Here is a 12,792-nt window from a genome sequence, read left to right on the forward strand (position 1 = left end):
CATTAGATTGCTGCACACTGATGCAGGCAAATCTTTGAACATTTTTATCTAAATGTCTTATAGACCGAGCTGACGCAACCTGTTCTTTCCAGTTGGTTTCCTTGTTCTGTTTCTTGAGTATTTCTCTAACCACGTAGCAGTGTGTGTGCACCCTTGGGCGTCAGTAATGTTCATGTCCCAGCAAGTCTCAAACATTTGCTTACTGCAGCTGCGGAGCGCATATGGGCACCGCACTGAGGAACATATAGCCCACAGTGCTGCCATCTCACCAGGCCAGAGCATATTGCCGACTTCCAGGTTGCTATCCAAATAGTGCGCACCTACCAACGCATTTCACAGTCATGTTGTCAGCCCTGTCTCGTGTTACTCACATTCCAGCCTCCTTTTCACCTTTAATTGTAGGCCTCCAGCAGGACTCGGGAGTGGCTTTTGGTGACCTCAGGGTGCGCCCTGAGCGGCTGACACGCAGAGCTGCGCAACGATCGCGGGCGAGCGCATAGGTGGGATCTGGATCGCAATGGGTGTGTAGCGACGGAAGAGACAAAACAACCAAAGAAGAGCGTCTCCTAGACTTCTTGTTTGTATTTTAGGTAAATAGGATGTCTAAGCGAGTCAGACCCGGCTATTACCGCCAAGAAGTCAACAAAACCTCCTGGGAAGTACCGGAGCGGTACCGGGATCTGAAGCAGGTGGGGACAGGGGCGTACGGGACGGTATGGTAAGTGAATTCTGCCAAAAACTGGAAGTAGCTCTGCTGGTTAGTGTGGAGCACGGTAACAAAGAAAGGCTCGGAACAGATGGTGCCATGCAGGCAGCCGCACTGTGCCACAGCCAAACAAAAGAAAAAGTATCTGCGCTGCGCTGAACACACGCTGCTTCACTTCCTTATATGATGGAGACCTTCGCTCCACCGCGATCATCCTGTCACCTTTAGTCATCTCTAAGATCAGGGATTTATGAAGGGGGTGAAACGGATGCCAATTTACTGACACACAACGACAATTAAAAGCAGCTTTTCAATCACCTTTGTGCGCCTCGCCGCATGCGGCCCCTTTGTTATTAATGATTGACTCCGTGGGCGGCTACTGAACTGCTCTCAGGCCAGCTTAATAACACATGGACGACTCTGACAAATTGTGGTCAGATACAAGCTGGAGATGGAGCCGCCTGCTACAGCCAGGTCACTGCTGGAAGTATATGGGAAGGGGATAGGCGAGGTGTGTGTGTGTGTGTGTGTGTGAGAGAGAGAGAGAGAGAGAGAGAGAGAGAGAGTGAGAGAGCACAGGTTTAGGCTGAACATTTGTGATCAGAAAATAAGAAACATAAATCTTCAGTTACATACTCAGATCAGATTTCTTCCCTCGCCCTGATCCCAGGAAAGTTCCTGGATTAGATTTCTTCATACTGGTTCTGTTACAGATCATCTGATGTTCTTTGGAAGATATAGGCTAATATATATGTATGCTATATATGTATATATATATATATATAATGTCTCACACAATCCTGTCACATCTTGCCCTCAGCTCAGCGGGGGACTCCAGAACAGGAACCAAAGTGGCCATCAAGAAGCTGTACAGACCTTTCCAGTCGGAGCTCTTTGCCAAGAGGGCCTACAGGGAGCTGAGGCTTCTCAAACACATGAAACATGAAAATGTGAGACCCAGAATATAACACCAGCATATTACATCAGTGCAATTGTACCAGCGGTGGAAGAATATATTTGATTTAAGTAAAAGTGGCAGCACCACAGAGTAGAACTACTTTGTACAAGTAAAAGTGTTGTATTTAAAATGTTACCTCAGTAAAGGTACAAAAGTATTAGCATAAAATTATACTTAAAGTACCAAAAGTAAAAGTACTAACCTGTGTACTAACTTTATATTATTGCATTCTAATTATTGATGATTCATTCATCACTTTAATATTATAGCTGGTAAATGTGTGGCTAATTTTGATTTATTAGTATATATACTTTATATACTCCTGGGGATCAAGAAAGTCTTATTATAATTTATTATTGATTATATTTTGTAGTATTAATCTTAATCTGGAAAGTAACTAGTAACTAAAATTGTCGAATAATTGTAGTGGAATAAAAAGTACAATATTTCCCTGTAAAAAGTAGTGGAGTAGAAGTATAAAGTATCAGACAATGGAAATACTCAAGTAAAGTACTAGTACCTCAAAATTGTACTTAAGCACAGTACTTGAATAAATTTACATAATAACTTTCCACTACTGAATATTACAGTACTGACTAGATGGAGCTTTGACAACTAAATAGTCTTTAAGTGTGCAGCATTTCTTTGTTAAAAGTGAACTAAAGCACAACAGATTATCTCCACCTGTAATAACTTGTATATTTCTGTCTGCAGGTGATCGGCCTGTTAGATGTGTTCACTGCTGACCTCTATGTGGACAGATTCCATGACTTGTAAGCGCACTTCATGCTTCTGCCACTGCCGCAGGGCAGTGTTGACCTGTGCACAGCTTTCTGCAAAAGTCACGTCGATCAACTCATAGCGTGTCCTTCTTCCTCAAGTTATCTGGTGATGCCGTTCATGGGGACAGACCTGGGGAAGCTGATGAAGCTGCAGAAGCTGTCCCAAGAAAAAATTCAGTATTTGGTTTATCAGATGCTCAAAGGGCTTAAGGTGGAGAACTCTGCTGTGATCATACATTGTGGACACTTTATTACTTTATTACTTGAGTTGACTTGTTCTGCTGATTAAATCCCTGTTGTATTCTTTTATTACAGTATATTCATTCTGCTGGTATAATTCACAGGGTAAGTTGTCATATATGTGTGTGTGTGTGTGTGTGTGTGTGTGTGTGTGTGTGTGTTTTTCCACCATGCATGTGTTAGATAAAGATTGTGTTCACACATTGTTATCTAATTGTAAAGGGAGTTGGTTTTTCCTGTTCAGGCTTATACCCTCCCCTAGTTTATTTCACTGTTAGGACTGGATTTTAGTTTGTCTCTTCCTTGTTTGCTACAGACTCGCAATCATAGTTGCTCTTTGCATGTCACGTTTTGCAGGACCTCAAACCAGGAAATCTCGCCATCAACCAAGACTGTGAGCTCAAGGTACAGATGTACAACCCAAACAGACACAGCCCACCATGTGCCTCCATTTCAAGATATTTATATATATATTAAATTCATGGAGTTGCAATTTAAAATGGATAATCTATAACTATAAAATCATCAATGCATTGCCCAGAATTGCTCAGACCCTAGTGTCTCATTACCAGACCTGTTACCCCGGTATGAGTAAGATGCACATTTTGCTGTGTTTCACTTCATGTTCCGTCAGATCCTGGACTTTGGTTTGGCGCGGCAGGCAGACAGTGAGATGACGGGGTATGTGGTGACTCGCTGGTACAGAGCCCCTGAGGTCATCCTGAGCTGGATGCACTACACTCAGACTGGTAATGACAAGCTAATTAAAGGGGGGCAATGTCATCTTTCATCTGCGTGTCATGTTCAGTGCTCCCCATTTGCACTGAAGCCTCTTGTTATTTTATGATGTAGCATGAATTCTGCTTCAGCTAGTGATTTATTACATTTCCCAGAGAGACCTTTACAACCTCCAGTGAACAGGCAGAGTTTTGTTGCTTCAAAGACTTCTTGCACATGTCTTAGACACATTAGTATTTATTCCTCTTCTGTGACAGATTTCTCTTTATGACTGTGAACGATGAGTCTAGAAAGCAGCTAAAAACTGCACTGTAGCTTCATTGTGAATACAGTGGAAAAATACATATTATAACTATAAAATGAGCCCAGAAGTAAAATGTGTATAAATAAAACAAGCAGGGTTTTGTGTATAAATGGTAGGATGTGGTGTTAAAATCGTCTTTGTTCCGTTTAGTCAGATGGTAATAATAACTGTTGTCCACTAGGTGGGGATCTCTTAACACCTTACCTTATATTGCAGGTGCTTTGTTACGGAGTGCATGCATGTTTTGCTGCTGATCACCGGCCTACAATGTGCTGTAAATTGTAAATTCTGTACAATGGTAAGAGGAAGTGTGAACTGTTTTGTTTTCTGCTTCTTCCTCAGTGGACATTTGGTCTGTGGGCTGCATCATGGCAGAGATGCTGCAAGAAAAACCTCTTTTTAAAGGCAGCGACCGTATCCTTTCACCTCACCGACATCTTACAGACATGCATAGATCTAACAGACGGAGGAATAGAGCTTTTTTGGCACCATGTAATGTCTTAAATTATTTTCATATCTGTGTATGTAACTTATCATGTTTGACCCTTGACCCCCTGTTCCTCAGACCTAGATCAGCTGACTGAGATCATGAAGGTCACAGGAACACCAACTCAGGACTTTATATCAAAACTAGAGTCTGAGGACGTGAGTTCAGAACATGCAACACATGCAACCTGATTTTGTTGTATCACCCAGTCATGTCCTCCGAATTTTAGGAGTTATAAGGATTTGTGTCACATTAAATGTATTTGTCTCTTTTTAGGCCAAAAGCTACATCAAAAGTCTTCCAAAAGTAGAAAAGAAAGACCTTCAGAAGGTGTTTTCCACAACTAATCCACAAGGTAGGAAGTGTTCAGCCTTTTAAATTTGATCTTGTTTCAGTTTGACAGTCAAAGTGTGATTTGATTTCCTATTTCCACCCTTTCCTCAGCCGTGTCTGTGCTGGAGCGCATGTTACTGCTGGATCCAGAGAGCAGGGTAACCGCCGCCGAGGCTCTCACGCTGCCTTACTTCGCTGAGTTTAGAGAGCCGGGGGAGGAGACGGAAGCACAGCCGTACGACCACTCGCTCGACAACACAGACCTGACCCTGGACCAGTGGAAACGTGAGGATCTGTTAGACTAGATTATGGTGCAAGGAAGATGTAATGTCAGAAGGATGGAGGGCGAAGGGGAAAGGAGGAAGACAATATGAGCTGTCACATTTTATTGATCAGTGTCCTGCTGTGTCTTCTGTCTTTAGGTCACACCTTCACAGAGATCTTGTCCTTCAAACCAGTCGTGCCAGAATCCAAGGAGACCTCGCTGTGAGCCACAAAGAGTCAGCTGTGCAGCGTGGGACCAGAACAAACTAACTCGTGTTTTTATCTTGATCTCAAGTGAGAAAACTCTTTGATCACAAGGCTTAATGAATGCCTGCGGATCCAGTTCACAAAATGTCTTTCAAGTGCAAGCTGCTGTGTTGTGGACCTTCCAGTTGTGGGTTTGTCTTTGTCTTTCAACATCATGTTGGTCCGATAGCTTGCTTCCTGACTCTAGCATCAGACCTTTTCAGCTCAGTTGCTGTAAGTCTGCTGATAATATTCTTTGATAAGTAACTACAGTAAACTATCAAGGAATTATGGGTTGTATTACTTGAGCTACTTATCTGAGTTTTTTTTTTTTTACCACACTATCAGTACCTACCAGTTGGTATAAAGTGCAAATCAAGAAATGACAGAAGACACGTTTTACTTTAGAGAAAACACAAATATTGTAGTCAAACTAATACTGACATTCTTGAGGGGTCCTGTTGAAATACATTTCATTTAATAAGGATGCTTCGTTTAAGTCAATCAGTGGTATAAGCATCATAGATCCAGGACAATGCATCATGCTGCAAATAAAACAAACAGCATGATGCAATACATGTTGTTTATAATATATTGTTTTGTGAAGTAGCTTCCCCTTCAGTGACTACATGTCCTGAAAAGACATTTGATTGGAATTATTGGGATGTCCTTGCACATAAGTGTGCGTAAGTGTGTGTGTGTGTGTGTGTGTGTGTGTGTGTGTGTGTGTGTGTGTGTGTGTGTGTGTGTGTGTGTGTGTGTGTAGTCTACATGTCTCTGACCTCGTAATTCCTCCCAGTGGCCTTAAGATAACGACAAAACAAAAATACTGCTCAGCTGCCTATCATGTGAAATCCATGCCATAGCAGTTTGTGCACAAAACACTCACATTTCTATTCCAAACACAGACGTTAGTTACATCAGATTATGTTGTTTTTTTAATCAGAAAGTAGCACAAAACCCATTGTCAATGTTGATTTGTGAATGAATGTTTCAAACACCACTCATGCATTTTTATTATTAAAGATTCTCTTTGAAAATTATGCGTATGTTGTTTTTTTAAATTTTCCTCCCAACCATACCTGTTTAGTGTTAAACTAGGGATTTTACAAAATCGTAGTGTTTTTCAAGAAGTTGGGAGATTTATAAGAGATGCAGCAGAGGACGTCTGGTAAATGGCACCAGTTTGAAACACACAGGATTTCTGTTAAAACTTGTAGTTTCTGAGCCCAAACCGTGATAAATCATGCCATCACTTATAAAGTGACCTAAATGTATAAAATTATCAGAGTTCCCTGTTAAATTGCTGTCCACCATTAAAGCAGAAGGGGGCATTTCATTTTTGTGTTGCTCATGTAAACCAACACTAGATGGCAGCATGTAAACAAGCCAAGAGCAGGCTGCATTTGCAGCTCTTCAGAAAGTACTGTGGTTTGGTCCACCACTTTGGTCTAGACAGAAACATCTTGACAAATATTGGATGGATTTCCATGAAATTTGCTACAAATATTCAGAGACCCCATAGGATGAATCCAAATGATTTTGGTGAGCCCTTGACTTTCCATCTAGCAGATAAAGGTTTTATTATCCACTGAAGTATTTCAAAATCTAATTGCTTGGATTGGCATGGCATTTGGTGCAGATATTCATGGTTGTTCTACAATGTGCCCCAACCTGTGACCCCCAGACATTTCCTGTAGCACCGACATAATACATGTTTAGTTCTAATTAGCAAATCTTAGCATGCTAACATGCTACACTTAGAAGGTTAATACTTAGCTCAAAGAACCCCAGTCCCTCGGGCCCAGCCTTGTTATTCTCTTTTGGAAGATTAAACCTGTCAGAGACGAGCTGTAGCAGTCGTTGCAGTGATTTATTGTATTGCCGTTAACAGTGACAACCTTATTTTTGTGTTTAATATGATTGATGACTTCAAGCAACAAATGTTTAAACATTCTTGCAGGACGCCTATTTGCTTTTAGATTTTGCTCATTCCTTCGCATGCACTCTCCGTTGGTGGGTGTTGAATTTAACAAGCTTGTCTTGAGTGACCTCCAGATCCTTGACTCCCGAGGGCAACTCCCCCGAGGACAAGCTTCCTTCCTGGGCCTGAGCTCCTCCAAACCGAAACCCTGGGTGCATGTTGTGTCCTCCTCGTGATACACTCCGTGGATAGTTCACTGAAGAGTCAGAGAGTTCTGTTCCCGCAGCAGACAGGAAAAACAGAGGGGAAACCACTTTTTTACCCCACAACCCCTCCTCTCCAACTCACAGCAACACATGGACGGACTCCCTCTCTCTGTCTTGTTTGTTGACCCTTCGGTTTATTTTCAGAGCGTGTTGGATTCAAGCAGCATATTTTCTAAGACACACACATGCTACTTCACATGCGTGCACCCGTATACACAGATACTCCTGGCATGCACAGTTGGACACACACACACACACACACATTCATACACTTTGGACTGACACAGACTCAGGAGGGAGTACGCGTGGAATGGCAGCGATGCCCAAACACTGATCTGACCGGGGTCACTCTTCTTTCTTAGAAGTGGAATGTCAGTTGTAACTGTGTTTATTTTATGCGCCTGGGGGAGGCACATCACTGTGAATCTCACCATGGTGAGAGGATCAACATTGTCTTTACCGAGATTCTTCATCCTGCACAGTCCTCTGAGTTCATTTTGGTGTCCTGTGTGTGAAAGATTGAACTTTTTAACAGTGACGAGCTCGGAAACTTTTCAGTTTGTCTCATTTGTCTCACAGTGGGAACTCTGATAGCTAATGATTCGATAAATCAGAGCCAACACTGCCACTGTAAAAGCAAAGTCAGCTCAACAGCTTTAATTGAAATGAATCGCAACCATGGGACATCATCAGTGAGTGTTTATTCTCCAAATAATCTGGGCTGTCATGTCCTTGCTGGAGATCAAATAAACAGATTCAAGGGCTCAGCGGAGATAAATTGATTGGAGTTTCACCAGGAGGCCAAGTGAAAATCTGTCAACTCGCTGAGCGTCCTTGTCTGTATCTGTTTGCAGGCTTTACACAGATTTATATTTTTACCTAGCAGGGTATTTATGTACGTGATGTCACCGTGTGACTCTTTGCTTGGTTCCAGATGTCAGTTTGCATCGGTGTTGTTGCTGCTGCTGCTCTGTGGCAAGTTTACAGAGGTCTGCGTTTCCTCATACATTGCTACATGTGTCATGGACGTTGTTAAAAAGACAGATACTCTGGGTGAGAGCAGGAACATTTTTAGCACAAGCGAGAGCTGTGTAATTGTGCACCAAATATGGATTTAGTCACATTTTTGAGTTTGCACACACACTCTCACAGCTGTTTAACAAGTCCAGTTCAAAGAACATTTTCCACATTTAAAAGAGAGGAAATGCTGCATAATCATTTCCCAAGCTTGGCATGTTTAAATATTTTCTATTTGTTTGCTTTATAACAAATTAATGCTTGTGTTTATAGCTTTCCAGCTTCGGTATTATTTCGTTTGTGTATCTGGCCTGGTGTTTGTTTGTGTTCATGCACGGCTCGGCGGGTGGGTGCATGCATGTGTGTGGAGGTCAAGCAGTCCCAATAAAGTGAGTCACATGGCCCAGCATACCGTAGCTGAGGGTTCTTCTGTCTTCATTTCTGTCTAACTCGCTCACCCTTCTCCCCTCAAAGCCTTTTCTCTGTCTTTACACGTGCCTGAGCAGCTATCTCTGCCCTGATCTTTGGGAGACGTATACAGAAGCACACGTGTCTGTGGGATCCTTTAGGAGGAGAGCGGGACCTGATGGGGAGACTATGGAGGAAATTCCACAGGCTCACATGGAGCTGGTGGGGGAACGCTCCAACTCTCTGAGCTCTGAGGGGGCACCAGAACTTGGGTGGGTGAGAAAAGGAAGTGAATTGGGAGGTTTAGGAAGTAATAATAATACAGAGGGTACAAAGGGAAAAGCATGGAGATTAGAAGGAGGACAGGCAAGAAAAGACGGGTGGATAAAAGGAAAGGAAGGGCAGATGAAGAGAGAGACAGAAAGAGATGCAGAGGGCCCAGGGGAGAGCCTATCTCTCAGCCAGAAGGGGCAGCTTAGTTTACATTAGCTCATTCATTAGCCATCCAACCCCCTGTTTGAAGACTTGTGTGGAATATGCAATGCAAAGAGTGCATGCCGCAGATCGTGATCCCAGGACAACTTTCTGTCCATCTGTGGTGTGTTGATGTACGGGGTGGTGGTGTGTCTCGTTCAGAGAGGCACTACAGTGTTGAAGAGCACTCAAACCCCTCTGACCCAAAGGAGCGATGGGAGCCAGCTGCAGAGCCAAGACGAATGACTTGTTTATAAGTTGAAGACTACGAGGGGTCAAATACAGCTCACTTCTCAAGAGTTCCAGTACATCTAACCAGCACATTATGAATTATCGTGTCAAAATGATCATCTTGTGATTAAAGAATAATAAACCGTTTTCCAGTGTTTTCTGTTTTGCTGCGTTCACGCATCACTGGGAAGCTCCTACGTCTCAAGACTTTTGCTGCTCTACTGTAACCTTTTATTATGCAAGGAACTGCTACGTTTACGTGATCGTTTCAGCTCATCCATAATTGCTTATTGTTTGTCTGCTGGATTTGATTTTCTCTCTACATTTCTTGTGAATAAATCCCTGTCGAGCAGCCTTTAAAACACAAATGAGCACCACACCTTATCAAAACAGTCAATACACTGAACTGTATTGCCACACAATAACAACTCTGCCAAATATATAATGATGACAAAATATGATAAGATAAGATAAGCTGATTATCTATTGTAAGCAGGTTTCCTACATCTATTTAAGTTTATTTTCAGTGAGCAAGTACTGAAACAAAATGTCTTCCTGGAGGGAGGGGCAGAATGAAGTCAGAGGGTCTTCAATCATAAGAAAGAGAGAGCAAGAGAATGGCATTATTTTTAATTTAGTGCATATTAATCTACCAAATGAAAAATTATAATGAAATTGTTTATTGTGCTTTCAATAATGAAGGTAGCATAACATAAAAATTATGTAAATCAATATATTGTTAATGCCCTAAAGAACAGTACATAAATCACATTTAGTTTCCCAAATATTGGATATGAAATGTAATGTTACTACAAAGAGCACTGTCCTGTACTCCTAAAGATTTTTGCCCTCTGGGTCAACTCTTGACCTCAGCAGTCTGGATATTTGCCCTAAAGAAAGCACTGACAAGAGAGTAAACATGACGCCAGAAGCACACTATATAAGGCTGTGAATGCTCTAAACGTGATGCTCGAACTGAGTATCAAACCCTCACCCCCTGTGGGTTTCAAAGGTGGCTGTTAAATGTTTTCCTCTCTGTCAGAGAACAGCAGCTTGAACTCATTCTGTTAAAATGGATTCCAATGGTGACAAGCTTTCATGGTGGAGAAAAAAAACATTTCAAACCACCCACAGGAATCTCTCTAACATGTTGTATAATCCTCTTCTCTGCAGGCCGTCTGTATGCTCACTACAATCAGCTTCCTTTTCCCTGCGTGGGATCAATGAAATTGACCTTATCTTATCATAAGAACCAGAAGCCTGCGTTAATATATGTGTCCTGCAGGTGAGCTCACCATAAGGTTTAAAGCATTACAAAATATAACTTACATAACAGTCTGACCAGACTCATCCTCATATGATAAATCCTGATAGATTTTATGGTCAAGTGGGCACAAGACCTCAGTGGTGACCTCAGCAGTGACATCATGGTGGATGGGGGGGGGGCTTCCCGAATGTTATCTTTCACAAGGGGCGATAAACCAGGCAAGACAAGGGCTCCGGCTGAATCATGGGTAGGACCTGGCTCTGAGGTGAGAGGTCACAGTATATCACAAAGCCAGTGTTTCCATCTTTGTGTGTCGAGGAGAGCTACTTCTGTGGCCGGGTAAAGGTTAGAGGGAACCTGCAAATGCCATCCACAGCGAGCAGGAAGTGAGCAGAGGCAGGGAATAAGGCAAGATTAGAAAAACAAACAGGCGTTTTGCTTTAAAGTTCCCACCTCATAACCTTATATAACTGAGTACTACAACATAACACCTAACGTTATCCAGATTTCAATTACTTATCTGCACGCTGAGTAAATGCCAGATTGCTACTGCGTTTCCCCTGCTAATGAAATGATAAATTGTTTTCCTGCGGGCCTCTCTCATATGAATGAGGTGAAACACACAGCCTTGGTGAATGCCGAAAAACAAACAGGCATTATCGCACAATGCTGAATGAAAATGTACCCAGAAGTCAAAGCCCTTTAAGTCGGTTATATAAACCTTCAGAATCTTCTGAGTCTCCCCAGCTTGATGTGTTTAGGGCTGATGATTGCTTTCAGTTGCGCAGCTTTACTGGGAGAGCAAGGCGAAACAGAAACCGTCGCATTTTTTCCTCACTAAAACCCATCCTTGCTGAATTAAGGGAACTCTTGCAGACGCACATGCATCAGTGGTATGGCAGAGAACAGAATAGACTAGCTTTTCTGGGGGGGGGGGTTGATGGTGGTGGTGAGGAATGTCAGCATCTGTGTTGGGGATATTTTCTGTTTTATGGCTGTTTTCTCAGAGATGCCAGTGAGTGCTGTGGTGAGAGACTGGGCTCCAGTCCCAGCCTCTCTACCTCATGTCTGTCCACGTGGGCAGGAGATACCAAACCAGACATAGTTCCTGATCTAGTCACCGCAACTTAATAAAAAAGACGATATGATTTTGTTTTTTTTGTGTTGTTCTCGGTTTCTTTTTGCTCCTACAGTACTCACGTTTATGACTCTGCTCCTGTTTATAAATCCTGCTCTCGTGACAGGATGCTGGTATCTGGTTGCTCTATAAATACCCACAGTAGAAGTCGTGTCTAAAAGGTATTATTACACGGTACAACACTGATCATGTAATTGCTTTGTAAGTAAACTTCTCTGACATGACCAAGAGGGGGTGAAAGCGGAGGAAATGAGATGGTAAAAGAGAGGCATGATTGATAAAAAATAATCTCTCCAAGGTTGGTCCGTCTGTCTGCTGACGCGAGCTGCAGTTTTTGGCTGGACTGAGCCATGTTTCACAAGGAGGTCTGCCTGGTGGAGTGGATTCTCTCTCGTGGAAAACAGATGAGAGAGGAAGGTGTGTGTGGCAGATGTGCAGGGTTATAAACTGACAGGATGTTTATCAGGAATGCTGCGGGGTGACCCCAATCCCCCGTAGCTACTCCATAACACGACCAGTGATGATGTGGTTAAATACGTACACTCTGGTGGACTCTAACGCTCCCTGTCAGGCTGAATGTGATGGCTTATGGTAGACTGCTAAACCTCTAATAAACCTAATATTAATCTACTGCCTCATTATTCTATAGTAACAAATTAAATTGGCTTGGATGATTTAATTATTTCAAATCTTTCATCATCTGAACTTTAACGGAACAGTTCGACATTTTGGGAAATGTGCTTATTTGCTCTCTTGCTGAGAATTAGATAAGAAGATTGATACTCTCAAGTCTATGTGGTAAATGTGAAGCTAGCAGCTGGTTAGCTTAGCTTAGCTTAACTTGTCTTAGCACAGACACTGGAAACAGCTAGCCTCACTCTGCTGTCTAAGGCTCACTAATTAAAACATTATATTATGGTAACCCAACAGAAATAACATAGAACAACAAGAAATAGTTTGGCACCCCCAGTAACCCCCCCCCCCCCCCCAATTAAATCTACAACATTTT

General features: G+C 42.4%; 1 protein-coding gene across 1 annotated transcript; it reads left to right on the forward strand.

Moving 5' to 3' along the window:
- Positions 1-204: 204 nt before the first annotated feature.
- On the forward strand, positions 205-6,101 carry mapk12a (mitogen-activated protein kinase 12a). Its single transcript, XM_070908038.1, has 13 exons — positions 205-297; positions 403-718; positions 1,527-1,656; positions 2,379-2,437; positions 2,546-2,657; positions 2,762-2,791; positions 3,044-3,091; positions 3,321-3,435; positions 4,071-4,142; positions 4,294-4,373; positions 4,492-4,570; positions 4,660-4,833; positions 4,971-6,101. Exons 2-13 carry the CDS (start codon positions 600-602, stop codon positions 5,036-5,038), a joined length of 1,086 nt encoding a protein of 361 aa, XP_070764139.1. The 5' UTR covers positions 205-297; positions 403-599; the 3' UTR covers positions 5,039-6,101.
- The last annotated feature ends 6,691 nt before the right edge of the window (positions 6,102-12,792 follow it).

This window comes from Enoplosus armatus, chromosome 6 (assembly GCF_043641665.1).
Source record: "Enoplosus armatus isolate fEnoArm2 chromosome 6, fEnoArm2.hap1, whole genome shotgun sequence".
Lineage (NCBI taxonomy): Eukaryota > Metazoa > Chordata > Actinopteri > Centrarchiformes > Enoplosidae > Enoplosus > Enoplosus armatus.